Raw genomic sequence first — 18,144 nt, 5'->3', positions numbered from 1 at the left:
TCTTCCTGCGTAACAATAAATATATGTGTTTATTTGATACAGTAAACGATTCTCCTCTAAGTATTTGTTTGACCCCCAGATTTTTTTTATTTACTTACTTTTTTTTTTAATTAATGCATCTGTATATACAGAGGGTTGACGTTTGTAAGAAAAGGGTAGAACATTTTATTACTCCAATTAATATATGTGCTGTATCTCCCTTGGCTTGGTAGGTTGGTAGATGATGCAATTTACTTCAGGCTCAGTAGCTTCATATATCTTCTCACCAGCACAGAGCAAAAGATTTGGAGGTCATTTCTTGTGTAGAGGTGGGGTAGACTACTAGTTGAAGAGGCCAAGCAGTGAAGATATCTAAAAAACCCCAGCTTTTTCTTTGCATCTCACTTATAGTGTTTAGTATTCTCATTGGTAAAATAAGTTTCATTTTCTTTGACCCTTCATTCCAGAATCTGAGAGTAGCATTGATTCATTAAAGTGTAATTCTTCTACTGTAGTACTATTCCTACATATTTCTGACACTAAATACTGCCAGTTCTGGAACAGCTCTTGGAGGTTATTGAATGAAATAGTTACACTTGAATTCATACAACCACACTGCACTGAATGGCATTTAATCAGTTCTTAGAAAGCAGTTCTGGTGCTTATTAACTCCCAGGAAAGCTACTGCCTTCAATTGCCAGCTAGATAACTATTTTTTCTTTGCCAATAGATAGTTGCCTCTAAATGCCTAGGGAATGATGATGCTTGGTGGCAAGTGTAGGCTATAAAATATTTATCTTTAACGCACAATTGTGTTACTGCAGCCTCTAATAGGATTTGGTGTCAGGCAAACATCTGCCTTGGCCTCTGGCCCAAAGATATAGAAGCAAGCTATTAAGTTGAATGTTGCATAGTAAATAAATAAGGTGGAGATACTGTTAAAGTAGTTATACCGCTGACCAACACACAGAGTGAGTATATAAAAAAGTCCATCAAGAGTCTAACAATTTGTCTACCTACCTCTTTAATATGTTTATTGTATTTCATCTGGATAAAGGTAATTCATGTAGGTAATTGTAGGCCAGGTTGACAGATCTTTATAGAGCTCACCACAGTAGAGTTGGCTTTCACGGGGCGCTTTGTCAGCAGCAAAGTGGTCCCCTGATCAGAACATTAGCCTGGGAGCTTTGCTGCTGTCGCATGAGTCAGTTTATGATATGAAGCAAACGGTGTATCTGTCTATGCCTCAAATTACCAGCCTAAAAAAATGGGAATGGTAACAATTAGCAATTTCCTACTGAGCTTGGTGGTATCCTTAAATAAAAGATGGAGATGGTGCACTCTTATTATGGGTATGGGCAGGATCGTGCCAGTTTATAGCTTCTCTCAGGGTAAGGAGTGATTGCAGTGGGAAAACAAGCAATGAGATAAAGTTCTCAGCCAAGTTTCCCTCAAAATCTACCAGCTGTGAGATTACTTGTACTGAAAAAAGTTCTCTGAGAATAATGGCAAAAATCCCAAAGTATCCTCAGCAGCCGTAAGTCACCGTGGTGCAAGAAGTAAAGCTGGTTCGCTCCAGACCATGATCTGTTTCTTTCTCTGCTTTGGTAATTAAAGCTTTTGAGCAGGAAGGACCTTAAGGAATACTTCAGAAGAGGAGTTTTGCTCTTGGAGAAGTTTAGGCTTTCACACTCCATGAATGTTCTCCACCTCTCATTTTTATGAATCTAGAAGCACTTTTGTACATCCTTCTTTTTCTGAGGAGGGAGGCTGGAGTAGGGTAGGGAATACCTGCTGCCTCGGGCAAGGCATTTCGGTACCGTTCTCCAAAACAAGGCAGCGTGGATCCAAAGACAGTGTGTCTCGTTATGTCATTTAGTCCCTCTCTCTGAGGAGATCTGGATGTTTACCATATTTATTCAGGAAATGACTTGTTTTTTCAGTTGCTAATTAGAGTTTGAAGCTGGCAGGACAATTACTTCTATACGCAGGCTTCTGCAATCCCCATCTGAAGCCACAGCACCTTAAGTTTTGCTGGTCTGTCGCCAGGGTGAGTTGTTTGGTTTCAGGAGGTTTGCTCCTGCCACCGTTGGTTTCTGGAAGGTGGCACGGGAGCTGCATTTTTAATGTTCTTTTTGGACACGATAGCAAAACCAGATGAAAGCATCATGCATCACCCATTGTCTGACCCTCCAATTAATAATTTTTGCCCTTACCAGCTGGTGTCAATCAGATCAGCAATTTGGAAGCCAAGAGAAAGCTGTGGGAGTCAGACTGAAAAGAGAGATCATGTAGCTCTTTCTAAAAAAGATTTGTCCGTGGTCTCACAGTGAACTTTAACAATTAAATAAAACAAAACAAAACATTGTCATGATTCCCTAAAGCAGTTCCCATGGCATTATTCATATGGATTTTTGTATATATTGGAAAAAATCCTTGTAATTACATGTAACAGCTTACAGAATAAGTTGTAGAATGGAGACTAGAACCTAGCCATAACTGCAGTGACTTGTCTTTATTGACAGTTTGTCACCTCTGTAGCAATGTTGACTATGGATGTACTTAAAAGACAGATAATTGCTTTGTGCCACTAATTTAAGGTCTCCCTAAAAGTTAAGAGTTTGATTTCTTCTGTCATCTAGGTCTCGTTAGATAATAATTAGGCTAAGTTCTAGCTTCTGCAACAGATGTGCAAATTTGTCCATTTGATTCTTCTTTCTTTCTAGGGTTCCCCCATGGTGAGTCCCTAATTTCTTAGACCAAGTCACCCACCACCTCCTGTTTAATTTGCAAGTCCGGTATGAGCGCGGTGCGCACAGATGTGTGTACACGTACCGTGTGTACATTTCCAAAGGGCCAGAAAGTCACATCAGCTCTCCAAGTGGCACAGTCTGCAACCATTGAAACTAAATTCGGTCCTGGGATGAAGACAGAGGTTTTTTATGGGAAGTCTTAAGTGCGTATGACTTGCTAATGCCTGCAACCTCCAAAGTAAAAAGAAATTCCAGTTTGTGATTGTACCTAAGGATATAAACAGGGCCATGCTCAGCATTGCACGCACAGCTCTCGGACTTGTTGATCACAAGCCTAGTCACAAGCCTCGTTTGTTCTCATTAGCTCTGGACTCCATGAGAAAAAAGCAGGTTCATTTAAACGCTTCCTTTATGGAAGTACTTTTTGAACTGTTTTGGAGTAGCTTTGAGACAAAGGTGTACTGCATGAGTCTTCATCGCTTTTCAGAGTTGATTCTCAGCAGTGAAGAACTTTTGGGAGTGTGCAGAGACCTTAATTGCCCTGAGCCACACCAGGCAAGTTAGCATCCTTAACTGCTAACAAATGGTAAGTGGCACCAGCCCTGCAGGGGAAGAGTTTCTTTTCACTTCATCTCATCTCTACTAGGCAGGTTATTCCAGGCCAAAGTGAGCCATTCTAAAATGAGAGCACGTTAGAAATGCTACGTTTAGCTGAATTAGAAAAACAAGGAGCATCAGAGAAAGCAACGAAGTAGGAAGCAGGGATTTTTAAGGGCTTACTCTATTATTAATAGTATAGGGTGGTCAGGCCACAATTAAGAGTTACTGAGGTGCTTCAGTGAAGAAGGCATGATGGGTTTCATTCACCTGTTTTTTTAATTGCTTTTGTGTGGGCCGCAACATGGTATCACGCAGTGAGGGCACACTTCCAGAGAAGAGTCCGGGAAATCAAGGACTGAGGAGATGATGGTGATATATGAAGTGATATGTGAGCATATCACCGTATTTTTGCAAAGTAAAATGCCAGATCTGTAGATTAACCACAAAATATACGTGAATATTTTTTTGACATGCTTTAGTGCTGGTCACTGTCAATGGGATCTGACCCATTATAGTGTCTTTGGTGAAAAGATCTTCATCTGAACTAGTCCGAGGAGGAAAGGATGCACCGCTGGAGTAAAGCTTATTGCATGGATTTATCCTAAAATTCAGGAAAGTTTTGTTACCTAAGCACAGAAACGCTCCATTTCTGTGGTCACTCTGAACTTCTAGATCCCATTACACTTAGTACAGTGGACGAGAGTCGTTCGGTTTAACCTACGGTGGACATCTAGTTGGTGTACTGAGTCCTGCCCGTCTTGTCCTGCGCACAACAAGCACGTCAGCTGAACCACACTATAAATGCAAAATACTATTTCCAGTAACAAAGGTTACTGTGTAGCTGATGTGATGCGTTGTTACACTTTGGAACTGTGCCTGATGCTGCTTTGCTGTTTAGATGTTTCTTTGATTTTTTTTTATTATTTTGCATAAATATTATTTACTATGTTACATAAATAGACCAAGAAAGTTGTACGGATATTTTACTCCTTTACAAGGACTCAGTTTAGTCCTTTAAAGCAAAAGCTTGAAAAAAGCTTTGAAAAATAGTTTTTAATATACTATAGGTGTTGTCATAACACTGGGAGTCTGTCCTGCATCAAGCTCTGACATAGGTATTCCCATTGACTTCAAAGGTCACGCGTATGGAACGTCTACGCAGTGCTGCTACAGCTTGCAGACCCCCACCCAGCATGACAGGGTGATGGTGAGGTTTCATGAGACGTCTGCGTACCGCGCTGATGCTGAACAGCATGGCCCTACTCCTTCTGTTCCCAGTTTTCAGGCAGTAGAAAACAATTCACTTGTTTTTTTCTCTGCTGCATTAATTTTTTTTGCCACCTTTTGAGCTTGAGCAACTCATTGAAGGGTCTGACAAGTGCCAGAACCAGCACAAGAAGAGGGAGCTTAGACCTGTGCCTAGGACGAGAGGATTAGAGGAAAAGGACTGACTCTTTCAGCGACATGAGCTGTTAAATCTCCTTGTCCGTCTCATTTTGTGATTCTGTGATTAGCTTGTTTCACAGTACTCACACTCTGTACGTTCTTCATATTTGTAAGCATCTGTATGTGCGTCAGTAACTAACTTTTCTAAATTTCTGCAGATATTTCTTGAAGACAAGAAGGAAAGAAACAGTGTAAAAAAAACAGAAAAAAAATTCATAAAGCAAAATTATTTTCTTTTTGTTTTCAGCAGTGAAATTAAAACATGACAAAGTTCTGAAGATTATATACATACGGGCTAATATTAACTTTTCATTTACAGGATAGATTTGTGTTTATACCGGCTATTAAGTTAGTATACTTAAATATCAGTATAAAGGCACGAGGCCTGAGTTGCTATTGCTTTATTCGAGGAAGTGTGGCTGCTGTTTGATTGAAGATGGTAGATCAAGCTCAAAGTGTTGACCGCAGGCTGTGATTGTATTTCCATGCACTGTAAAGTGAATATCTGCTTACCTAAGCGTTGGAAAACCGGCAGCTCTTCCATGTACCTTCCTTGCTGCATGGAGCTCTCTGATTATGAGATGTCTGATGCCAAGACTTGAATGCTTGAAACTGTTTTGATTATTTAAAAGTGCTGCTGCCCTTTGTGAATGATTAAATCACACCACATCCTTTAAAGTGTCCTTCAGAAACCTCTGTTGTTTGGAGAACGCCCATCCAGAAACAGGCTCCCTTTATTTTGTGATTAGAAACTAATCTGCACATCTCTGCTGCAGCTGCTTCTCTTCACCTGCACCGATAGGAAGTTTACAAATACCTTTGCTACCACAAGGCTTGTGAAGTACGTCTGCGAAGGCGCAGTCATTATTCACACGGCTGAGATTTCCACCTCGATCCACCATAGACGTATCTCCCGTGCCCCTCCTGTACAACTGAATCCAGTTTTAATCTGATACGCGTCTCCCTCAGCAAAAATGTGAAATAATAGTGTGGAATGAACCATGGTATTCCACCATATCCCCAGGCTCCGCTCACATTTACTCAGTCTTCACTCACAGATTAGTCAAGAAAGTAAAACTATTTTCATTCTCTTTTTGATATGTAATGTTTACCAGCTTGTGTTCTTCTTTTATGAAAGATAATTTTTAGCCCCAATATTATGAACTGTCCTCAAAATAAAAGTACAAGATAACATTTTGCTTACCTCTTAACTTTCCTTAAAAGATGAATAGTCAGTGTTTTTGCCAAAGTCATGGAATTTAAAATGATAACTAGAAACAGAAAAAAGTGTGGAATAGCCCCGTTCCTGTTTCACCAAGATACAGGATTAGCCCCAGTACTTTGGGCTGTTTGTATCTTATTCCAGAACAAACCAGAATGTATATGGTTAGAAATAATCCTTCAACAGGCAGATGGGATGAACCGAGGGTCTGTGTTCAGTGAACTTCAGAGGGAACATTTCTGTTGTAGCTCAGCTCTGTTTGGCACAAATAAATGCCCCAAGTTCACTTACCGGGTCTACAAAATTGGACCAAAGGCGCGCGTTCTGCCATGGGAATGGTGTGTATTGCTTCCCTCCAACAACTTCGGAGTGGTCAGAAAAATAAGCAGGAAGAAAAGCCATTTGGAAGTTTTAAGGTAGTGAGTGAGGACAAAGCCTGGTGGGTGCTGAGAGCTGCGATGTAATCGTGGGATTTGCAGCCGCTCCGCGCTGATGTGTTATGGCTGAGCTGTCCCTCCGTGTGGGTGGATGAGCGCCAGTTTAGTGGAGCTCAGACTAGTGCTTTCAGCCCCAAGGGCAGTGATTGCTTTGAGGTTCCAGCTGTCCTGCCATCCAGAGCCCTCCCAAGCTCAGAGGTGTTTTCTTGCCTAAAGAACTATCTAAATTCTCTTTTGTTTTCCAGAATCAGTGGATAATTGTCCCAGTAATTGCTATGGGAATGGAGACTGCGTGTCTGGGACTTGCCATTGCTTCCTTGGCTTTCTGGGCCCTGACTGTGGCAGAGGTAGGAATTTATACTCGATTAACTCTTCCCCTCTCTCCCTTGGTTAACATTTTTCTTGTGGAAATTATATTCATGCCTGTGCCTTTTGCAAAGTCCACCTCACCCAGCTTGGGGATGCTGCAGTAGAATGGAAACAGGTCAGATGTGTGGATTTGTTTGGTACTAGTTGTAATTGCTGTGAGCTTAGCAGCAACACAAGCCGCTAGCTGCATAGGGACGGGGAAACTCTCACATTGGGAAATTTTTCTCTGGAAGCGACTTTAGCAAACGTGCCTTATAAATGTGGCATTATTGCCTGTTTAGCAGACCACTCTATCATTGTGTGGCGCAACCCTATAATGATACTTTCTTTTAAGACGCTGATTTTACAAAACTTAAGTACCTTTTCCCTTGCTGCAGGCCTTGCAAGTCTGCCTGAGCTATGAGGGATTGCTGACAGCCTGGCTGCGGGGCGTGGAGCAGGGTTAGAGTAAGGCTGGGAGAGGCGTAATGGCAGGAAGAGCTGGGTACTCTATCCAAAAGTGAAAAAATTGGGACGAATGGGAAGGAGGCTTACCCCAGCAAACAGTGTAATACATTTTTCTGCTCAAGTGAAAAGTATTTTTAATAAATGGTTTTGGAAGGATTTTTATTTGACCTGAAATTTTTAGGTTATTTAAACATTTAAAAACCAAACTGAATTGCTTTTAGTAAGAACAGGTTTCAGAGCGAGAAATCAAAACGTTGCATGTGGGAAATGCCAGAATGCCGTGCATGAACCTTCTCAAGGCCTTTTTTGGCTGAAACCGTCCAGCAAACTAAGTGCAGATTTATAAATTTGGGGAGGGGGATAGCGTAAAAAGTTAGTGCCCGCACAAGGAGCTTTGCTAAGGCAGCAGATCAGGCCTTCACCCCAGCCCACCTGGGGTGACCCCTCCCTCCGCTTCTTCGGAGAGCAGGCTGGCTCCTTCCCAAGCGAGGGCTGAACTCTGCCAACCTCGTGTCCTCTCCCCCTCCAGCTGAGCTCGGGTCACACCACCACAGCCCAGCCAAGAGTCAGGGACGGCCGCACCCCCCGCGGGCAGGGACCTCTCTGCTCAGGCAGTGTGGTCCAGGCTAAAGCCCCAGAGGTGTTTCAGAGTTCACAGCCCAGTAAGATGGATGTGGCAATCTGCATCCCGAGAGCTGTTATGTCAGACTTCTTGCTGACTCAGGTTACACTTGGTTTGCATTTCCAAGCTCCTTTTCAAATCCATGGAGCTGGAGATGAAAGGAGGTTTTTTCCACCTCCCACAGCATATTCCTCCTCACATCTCCTACCTTTAGGGAGGGGCAGAAGTTCAGGGTTTGTTCCCCGCCAGGCTTCCAGCAGAGTCAGTGGAGAAGGAGAAGCTCCTTCCCTGGGAGTCAGAAAGTTTAAACTTTTGTTCTGACTCCACTTTCAGAGGAGCTTCCCTCCCTTCATGGGTTATATACCTAACTTCCTCGGGCACTTCAGTTGAGCCATGTGAGCATCCCCCGTTTCACGAGAGTGCTTACTCTGGCTGACGGGAACACCTTTTATTCAAGTCTATCTTTTAGTTCAGAACACAGATTGTCTCTTCCTTTAGGAGGACAGATTAGTACCTGGAATGTCAAAATGCTGTTTGTGTATGGATTTCCACCCAGTGGGCTTGTTAAATGGATCATCTTGCCACGAGCGTGAGATACAAGGGCCCCAGCGTTGGCTTCCTGTTGGTTTTCAGGGGAATCTAAGATGCTGCTTTTGACCTACAAATCGCTCAGAGGGCAGCAACTGCGGCACGTGTAAGGCTGCTACAGTGTCCGTCTGCAGCCGTATAGCGGTCCCTGTACTAAGCAGTAATCCTTAAATAAGCAGGTCTCTGCCCACATAAAGATTTCTAGGTCATAGATTTCCTGGGTGTTCTTTTGTTTCAATTCAGCCTTGTAATTCATCATCCAAATGGGTGGAAAACAAAAAAAGCAGAAAACCCGTTTTTAATAATGGTTAATTATTAACGTATTATTAATCAATTATTTTAAACCAGGAAAATGAGAACAAATCACCAGAGGTGTTTTCATGGGCCCTTTGGAGGCTTCCTTGAACATGGGAGATGGTGTTTTAAAGTTCTTTGTAATGTAAACCAAAAAATTAATGATCTTACTCTCTGCTGATAAACTTCACAAGAAAAGTGGTATGCAATTGGGTTGTTGCTATCATAACCACACTAGAGAATGACTATAATTCCGGCATCTTAGGTACTGTTTGTTGGAATCTGAATGATAACCAATAATTATATATGGAAAAGAGTTGCCCAAGTAGCAGTGGAAAAAAAACAGAAACCTCTTTTGTCTTTATTCGTTACGGTATGCCACAAAGGAGGTCTTGTTCTTGCTATCGCCTTGACATTTGCAGCAGCGTTTTCCAGGTCATGCTGAAGGTGTTCTCCATAGAGGGCTCTGTAAAGTATTGGTCTTACTGCAGATGGCCAGTAATTTATCTGATCTTGTACTGAGTGATCGGCTGTCTTGTCAGAAAACATGTAAGTCTTTCTCAGCAACCTCTCGCTGGTTAAAGGCAATTATTCTTTCTTCTTGTTGAAAAGAGCTGCGGACTATCTTCTTCCAGTGCCTTGAAAGAACAGGCTCCGTTACTGAGCATTTGAAATTTGAGACAGGGGGGCGGAAAATTCCATCAGCCTAGCTCAAAAGTGAAATTACAGAGTGAGTTTGCTGCGAACCATGTACATGACAGTGTATCTTAAACAATTTATGTCTCGTGTTGTATAGGTAGGTATCTCCTTGCAAATGATGCACTTGAAACACACCACTGCCATGTGCTTCCTTTAAGGTGAACAGAGGGCTTCTTAGTAATAGCAGTTGCCAAATTCTTTTCTTTTCTAAACCTCTTTTACCTTGGTCAGGCAAATATAGTTCACTGCATATCAAACTGGCTTAACAGCTGGCAATGCTTTGTATTGTATTGAGGTTGCTATAATTCTGTAACACTCAAACCGACTTGCCTATAAGGACACATGGAAACAACACAGGATGGGCATCGTGCAATTACTATCGGAAAAGGTGGGGAGAGAAGGAGATTGCCCTTAACTGTGTTAATACCTCTTCCTGCGTGTACTCAGAGTCAGAAGTGAAGCAAAAGAGCCGTATTGTATTCATTACATGCCTAATGCAGTCGAATTAGGCAGCAGACCGGAATTTCACAGTTTGCCCTGCATAAAAATGTTCATAAATTGCCTTTCAGAGGGGCACATGAGACGCCCAGCTGCTCTCACCTAAGGATGATGTGCAACAGTGAACGAGAGAAGTCTGTGTTGAATATATGTTCTTGCAGCTGAATTTCAGCAAAATGAAATGGAAGAGGACAAGGGCTTAAGCAAGAAGAAATTCGAAGGGATAGTGAACAGGGGAAGGCTATTTTTTCTGAGGGACAGAAATCAGCAGCTTCCTTGGGAAAATCAGAACAGAGGACAAAAGGAACATAAGGTGGCGGGTGTGGAGAATGGAAAAGGGAGAAGGCATCATCAGAGAGGAGCTGAAGGAAGCTTAGAGAGCAGCAATTACCAAAGCTTTGGTCATGGGGGCTGGGGTCTGGTCCTTGATGCCTTCTCCTTCCTTGGGGACCCTGCTCTGTATCCTTCAGTTCATCCCATCCCACTCTGCTTGACATTTTCCAAATTTAGCTCAGAAAATGCTTAATCCTGGGATCCATCATGCCACAACATGAGCTTGTTATCTTCTTCTTCTCCCTTTTATAACAGGGGAGATCCAGTAGCTGGTTGGCCTTGAGAATCAGATGACTTTGCCAGAAATGATGGCAATTAAAAAATTCTTTTTAGACTGATACAAAGATCAGATTTGAAGAACTTTTATTACAGGGAGCTTGCAAAGACCAGTGGCCAGTTTTGCATTGTGTCTGATGACAAATGGAGTCCAGCAGTGGTGGTGACCAAAAAAACGGGACTGGAGATTCAGTTGATGGCATGACATAAGCTAAATTGGGGAAATAGTCTCAACCTGGCATTCTGGACTCTGAGTAAAGCAACTGAAAACTGTAAAGCTGAGAATTACACCAGGAAAACAGGGGAGTGATTTGTGTACAGCTAAGGTCCACGGCAGAGGCAGCGTCAAGGAAAGTCTGAAGTCTGGCAGCAGGTCAGGGATAGTGGTAAGCAATCTGAGGTCAGTGGTGCTGCTGAAATAAGACACCAGTACATTGAAAAGTCAGAATACAAGAAAATTCTGAGTTTAATTAATGACAAAAAAGTATTAGAGACACAAAGCAAGGAGATATTCTAACTCAAGAGTGCTGTTTGTTTCTCATAGGAGAATACAGTTAACAGCTGGGTGTCATCCATGTAAAAGACTTGGTTTTGGCAAAGAAAAGAACAACATACCCCACTGAAGACTGTGTATGAAGAATATAAATCCCATGCTGGACTCCTGTGCTCTTTTTTGAAGTGAGAGCCATGTACAGTTGTTTTTTAATGTTATTTCTATTATCTTTCCCCAGCCTCCTGCCCAGTGCTGTGCAGTGGAAATGGGCAGTACATGAAGGGGAGATGCTTGTGCCATAGCGGCTGGAAAGGAGCAGAATGTGATGTCCCGACGAACCAGTGCATTGATGTCTCCTGCAATAACCACGGCACGTGCATCATGGGGACCTGCATCTGCAACCCAGGATACAAAGGCGAGAGCTGTGAAGAAGGTATTGGCACGATACATTCAATTAGCCTTTTGCTTTGATTGTCGTTATATAATTACATGGATGGAGGTGATTGAGAATAGGACTGGCACTTAAACAGAACAGTAATAGGCACCTTAGAGATACAATAGATGGATGCAACATAAAAATGATATGTTGTAATAACTTGTCGTTAGCTATCATATTTGTTCAATAATTGGATGAAAAGCCATCAAATGCTTCAGATAGACAAATCTAGTTGAAAGAGCAGAACATCTAATCATATGTTCAAATGCTCTTATTAAAGCATCGTTTCCATTTACACATCTAAACGTATAATTACTTTTACAGTGCTTTCTCCTCTGCTATGCCATGCCAAGCGATTTCAGTCGCTTGCATACACAAAATGGTGGCGTGTGAGAGAAAGTCTCTGATTCTTGTCAGCTTTAAAAGCTTAGAAATGCTCAGGACTTGAATTAAACTCTGCTTCGAAATCAGATATTATTTTAATGACTCTTCCATAGCCTTTTTCTCACATTAGCCCCCAAACATTTTTCATTTGCATTTAGATTTGTGGCTCAGAAACGCGGTGCCTTTTAGCACTTATCTTTAATCTCTTTGTGTAGGAAGTCACCTGCCACCATAAACCTTTATCTTTCTGAGTCTGTGACTACTTCTTATTGCTAAAAGAAAAATTGAGCAGTTTTGTAAGTGTACAAATCATCCGGATTTGCCTGATTTACAGAATAATGTTCAGCACTTTTCAAAATTATTCTCCAGATTCTATGCAGATGACCTGAAAAATAATTACGTTGAAATTACACTTCTACAAATGCATATATAAGGCTTCTGCACCACATGACAGACTTAAGACATCCATTTGATACGTGTGTAAGAATCACAATGGCTTGAATTAATTTATGGTTGTCTTAATGTATGTGGGATAAAGCTTATCTGAAATGGCTTTATTTTGTGGACAATGAAAACAGGCTGAATTGGATTCAGACGTCCAAATGGCATCTATCTAGCAATTCCTTTGATGCATTAAATGTACTGGAGTGGGACATCTCTGATGTAACATGGCTTCAGTGTCAGTAAATGTTAGAGATGAAGACAGTATCAGCTCTTATAACAATAAGGCATCTCGTGAGAAAGCTTTGTTTTGGCTTAAGAAAGCACAATTCAATGAAGCCGTGGGACATGCAAAACCCAAAGATGGTGACTACTGAAGTATCTTTAAAACATCTCCGTAGACCTTATATTTACTAGATTATATCTCCGCTGGATAAACAGAAATGAAAAGATCCTGATTTTGCCTCCAGCTAGACATGTTTAGTGTGTGTAAATCAGAGTAAGTTTTGCCCTTTTTCTAATGGGAACCTTTTTTCCCTGGTCACATTTAAAGCAGAAAAGCCAGACACTACTCAGTTATTTTATGTTATCACTGTAGTGGGGCACAGCGTGAGTCCCGCTAGGTAAAAACTTGATAAAGACTGAAGAACAAAGAGAACATGATTTTTCTTATGAGCTGTTTAGTATTTTTCCGAGTATGCATTTGTTTTTCATGTTCAAGGCATAATTTGCATTGTGTTGTGAGGGGGGGAAGTAACTCCGAAATATGCCATGGGGGAAATCTTCAGGACATGTATATAAAAATATATATTTACATGTAGTAAAAAAGTTGATTTATACTATTTTTTAAATTGCTTTTACTTTTTAATTTCTCTTCTAAGAAGGACCATCTGGTATCGATTACTTTTTATTATTTCTCAGTTCTTGTAACTTCATTGCTTAGTCCATGTTTATAATGGGTTTTCATTCCAGGGTTTCTTCTGTCTTTTCTTTCCCCCCCCTAGAAGTTCAGCAATGTTTATAAAACATCAGCCAAAAATCTTACATGAGTTTTTCTTTTTTTCTTCCTTAGTTTATTGGCCCATATTTTATAAGGCATGGGCTAAGCCAGCGAGACATTAAAGGGAGGGGAGCAAATTTAAGCAGTGAAAAATGAGAATTTACTCTTTGGGTACCGAATAAGCCTAATAACTTGTGTGACCGATGAAGCATGAAGCATATTGGGGAAAAGTGTAGAAGAGGCACTGGCCTTGCTTGCTGCGTGATTTATCTCCCTGGCAAAGGTTCTGTACAAGGCTGAACTACAAATGGGGCATTTTCCAACCAAGAATTAGACCATTTGGGACATTTTCCAAGCAGCAACACAAATATATGCAAAACTCTCTTTTTTTTTTTCCTTTCCCAAGTATACTAGATTTTTGTCAGCCCTGCCCTCCTGCCCTGCTCCCCATCTCTGCTTCTCCCAGAGCTGAGCAGCTAAATTTGTCAAGCAGAACTCCCTAAAAATATGCCATTGTAGTCCAAATCCACTAAGCAATTGATTAAGAAGAAAGCAGAAGCCTGTAATCCTGTCCCAGGGCCCTTCCGCCGGTGCAGAAAGCCTAAAGAGATACAGCTAGCGAGGCTGAGATTAAAGTAGCCATTGTGTGTGACATTTTCTGAAAGGGCTCATTTCAACATGAAAAATGGCCTTGGGATTATGATAAATGGGGGGTTCTGACACGCACATTCCCCTCCTATAATCGCCTGTGTTGGAGCTGAGATAGCAGATTGTCCGCTCTCTGTGATGGAGGCCCCTGTAAAACTCACCTTTTTCCCAGCTGACCTTCCGAGGGGATGATTAATTGCCTGGAGGTAGCCTCTTGTCAGTCAGCTTGTGATCTTTGTTCTGGTGTTCAACCCAGCTGCTGAGAACGGACCAGGCTGCTGGTCCGTCTCTCAGTCCTTTTGGTACTTATTACTGCTGAGAAAGAACGGGGCCAGGGCTCCAAGGGGCTCATGCTAAAATTGGCACCCTAGCTCCCAGCTCGCTAACGGTGCAGGAGATTTATAGACTCATCTTTTCCAGCCTCTCACAATTTTCGAGGCTTGTTCCAGCTACGAGCAGGGCTCCAGGAATCAAACAAAACAGAAAATGCTCTCACATGCCTTGGGATGGTAATTGCTGAGCCATTACTTGTCAGACGGAGAAGGTTTTGGGAATCCAGGGAATCATCAGAGCAGCTGTTGTGTTTCCTTTTAAGGTTTCTGGATCTTAAACAGGTCACTGGGATTCTTATTAGCTTTTACAGGAGGGGAAATAATGAACCGCAAGCCCGCTGCGTGTGCGGCGGCCGTGCTCTGCTCTTCTGCGCTAGAGCCAGGAGCCGGACAGCCTTCCTCGCGCTGCTTAGCCAGACTGACACTTGTCACGGATCCCCAGGGCACTGCCGCGCGCCGTTTCAAGAGATGGGAAGAATTTCTCTAGGCTCTCCTATGTGCTTTTATATAAAAATAGGTGATTGACTCCTCCAGCCCTTTTTTTTGGGAGGGTGCCTGGGGCGTTTCATATTTTTCGATGGCTGGGTGAAATTCCCCCCTGGGTGGAGGAGCTGAGAGTTGCCTACAAAACACGTAACTCAGGGATCAGGCAGTACGTGCGGTCTGGTGCACATCGCTATACCCTGCGCTAACTGAATGGTCTCCAATCTTGTTAGGAAAGTGCCTCTTCGGGGGGAAAAAAAAAAAGCCGTTTAAAAAGCCTATTAATTGATCAAAAATAAAACCAGAACAACACCAATATCCAAAAATATATGGTGTTGTTTTAATCCTTGCTCCAGACTCACTACTGGCTAAGGATATGTTTGATGTGAAATTTAGGTAAGCGTCTGTGCAACCTGTACATATTTCAGCACATTCTTCACTTTAAGCCTGTATTTTGCTGAATAAGGATGTCAACTTCTGCTGAATCTTTATGTAAAATTCTCTCTTGGAAAACTAGAGCTCAGCTTTGAATTCATTAGTAATAGTAATTTAGGTTATTTTAATAGAATAAACGGAGGCATAATATGGGTGCAAGAGAATATTATTCTTATTCTACTCCAAATTGATATTAGCCTGTTCTTACTAGAAGGATCATTTATTAGTGTAGGCCTGGATAAAAGAATGGATATACTCATTAAATTTTTCTCTGTTTTTCATGTAAGTGTTTTATTTCTCTCTGCCTTTTTGGGACACTATCTTCTTGCATGAAGCATCTGGTTTTGTGCACAACAGGGCTTTGCTTTATGGCTGGAGCCTTGAGATACTGTATCAGTAAGTTTGTGTAGATGGCAATCTGATAGCTCTTTTTTCTGAAATTCCCATTTGTTTTCCCCGTCTGCTTCCCCTTCCTTCTCGCATGTAGTGGACTGCATGGATCCTACTTGCTCAGGACGAGGCGTGTGCGTGCGAGGAGAATGTCACTGTTCGGTTGGCTGGGGAGGAACAAATTGTGAGACCCCAAGAGCCACTTGTCTGGACCAATGCTCTGGTCACGGGACCTTCCTCCCAGACACTGGACTCTGCAGCTGCGATCCCAACTGGACGGGACACGATTGCTCAATCGGTAACGTCAGCAGTGACCTGCTGTTGTTTTTTATTTTGTTTAAACTTTGTAAAATATTCAGACTTAGTTCTGCAAAAAGAGTGCTACAGATGTGTTCCAGTAAAGCACATGCAGGCATGACTGGAAGCAGAAATGCCGTAGCTCAACTACATAAATAATTCTGCTTCCATTGCTGAGCATAGTGTAATATAATAAATAACCCCATTAAAGCCACCTAGGCTTGCTATTGTTCATTATATTGCTATGAATGTAATTGATGGTCTACATATAACTGCTTGTTCTGGTGTTAGTTCTTGATGAATCTCAGTAGCCACCAACAGGTCTGTGTTTGTTTTTTGGAGATGACTATTCTTTAGGTGGCTGTAAACAGGAAGGAAGAGGTGGCAATCCTTCAGGTCTCATCTCCCTTCTGAATTCAAAGGCTGTGCTTCTCTAGGCTCAGCTAGAGGAGGATGAATGTCACATGAGGTTCATATTAAAACACTATAAGCATTGTCCTCTATCAAGTAAAAAATAAGTTTACTGAGTGGAAGTATTTAATAGTACATGCACCTACCAAGAAGACGGATTTTTATGGGTAGTTTTGTGTAGAGGTCTGGAACTGTGATCTGTCTTCACTCCTCAGCTGCACAGATGTCTTGCTCAAAATCTGCATCAGGTATCTGAAATGAAGGCTAAAGAAAAACTATTCAGGAGCTTTTTCTTCCACATGCAATTAGCTTTTAGAGGGCCACACTGAGAAACGCTATGGTACATTAAATAGTCAGAACCTATGGAACATCAGTCTTTCGGCTTTTGTGCTGTATATTGTGCTCACAAACAAGACACCACAGCAATAACAGCTTCTTTACCTTACACACCTGGCTTGGGACTAGGCCAAATATCCAGGGCAGCTCCGTATAGGCGATGAAATGAAATGAATTTTCAGCAAAGCGACCAAAAAATACTATTAGGAGAGTGGATATAGTAGAAGAATTACATAAACAACATTTTCACTGAGGAATTACTATCATGTGTAAGGAAAATCAGGTTAACTGTTTGCAAGTATTTTAAGAAAGTAAATTCCAAGGATGGGGCAAATGGGATAAACTGGTACAAAGGATATAAAAAGAAAACTTTTTTGACAATCATCATTTAGGTTAGATGTTAGAAAGCTTGTCATAAATTATAATTGGCTGGGCTGAAGAATAAGCAAAACAGGAGGCTTGTTTGCCTGGGACTAAAACTCGGTTGATCAAAACTTTTGCAGATGTAGGGAGGGAAGCTATCCTGCACTGATAGGAGGATAAATTTGGTGTCAGGCTTTTCCTTTCCCCATATTAACATCTTCAATTCCACACTCTATGAGTTCATTTATAAGACCACTGTAAGGGGAAAGACAGTAGTGTATTTCTAGCGATTTTGTAGCATAGTTCATAATTGAGTCATTATTCTGAGTTTATGTGGAGGTTTGGGGATTGAAAGGATGGATTTGGAAAAATCTTCATTTCTACACACAAACAGAATTCACTGTCCCTTTGTTAACCTGCGGGGTCATGTATAGATGATTTATAAGCTTTCCTTATACTGCTTTTATAAATCCATCTAGTGCAAACTTTCTTTGGCAGTGTGAGGTTATTTGAGACAAACTTGAGCATCATTCCAAGACCTTTTTCCTCACTGAGCTGCTTGTAACATTCAGGTTATTGTGCCTCACAGCTAAAATCACAGCTAAGGTGATTTGTAAACTTCCATTTCTAACCCGGACCTTTCCACTGAATTGATGACTTGATTTGAAAGACAGATTTACTCACAAGATGCCTGGTACTCTTCTTGCATGAATAAAATAGAGTGAACAAGCATGTTGGTACATGTAACAACACACTGCCCAGCCCAGTGGGCTGGAGGTTCTGTAGAAGGGACTGAAGGGACCAGATTGTTATTGTCCTATAAACAGTGTAATCATCTGTAAACCCAGAACAAAACATGAGGAGGCACAGTGAGTTTTCCAGCTCTTAATACCTTGAAGCCAAGGCTAATACCTATCTGAAATGCTGCATGCCGTATTCATTTAGAAGATATCAGTCAGCGTGGAAGCAGCTAGGTGAAAGCCTATGGATTGTCACATGTAGAAAGTAAAACTAGGCTATCTTTGAACCTCAGACTCAGTCTTTCAGCTAAGTAGGCTGTTTTCACCTGCATTTAGCAGGAATTGTAGAGAAAACCAGGATGCTGTATCTGGCAGGGGGGTGCTTTATGTGT

The 18,144-nt window shown here is 41.7% G+C and overlaps 1 protein-coding gene across 1 annotated transcript in view; it reads left to right on the top strand.

Annotated features, from left to right (window-relative positions):
• The window catches only part of LOC104618471 (teneurin-4-like), a gene marked incomplete at both ends in the record, with an annotated part of 70,742 nt that extends 54,839 nt beyond the window's left edge, over positions 1 to 15,903 (top strand). The window contains 4 exons of the mRNA XM_010284071.1: positions 2,706 to 2,717; positions 4,400 to 4,539; positions 6,683 to 6,784; positions 15,703 to 15,903. Of these exons, the coding sequence (XP_010282373.1) occupies positions 2,706 to 2,717; positions 4,400 to 4,539; positions 6,683 to 6,784; positions 15,703 to 15,903 (455 nt within the window). The remainder of the gene's footprint in view (positions 1 to 2,705; positions 2,718 to 4,399; positions 4,540 to 6,682; positions 6,785 to 15,702) is intronic.
• Positions 15,904 to 18,144: the final 2,241 nt, after the last annotated feature.

The sequence above is a fragment of the Phaethon lepturus genome, unplaced genomic scaffold (genome assembly GCF_000687285.1).
Source record: "Phaethon lepturus isolate BGI_N335 unplaced genomic scaffold, ASM68728v1 scaffold15373, whole genome shotgun sequence".
NCBI classification, from domain to species: Eukaryota; Metazoa; Chordata; class Aves; order Phaethontiformes; family Phaethontidae; genus Phaethon; species Phaethon lepturus.
The sequence above is the reverse complement of the archived record's forward strand: the minus strand, read 5'-3'. Positions and strand labels throughout refer to the sequence as shown.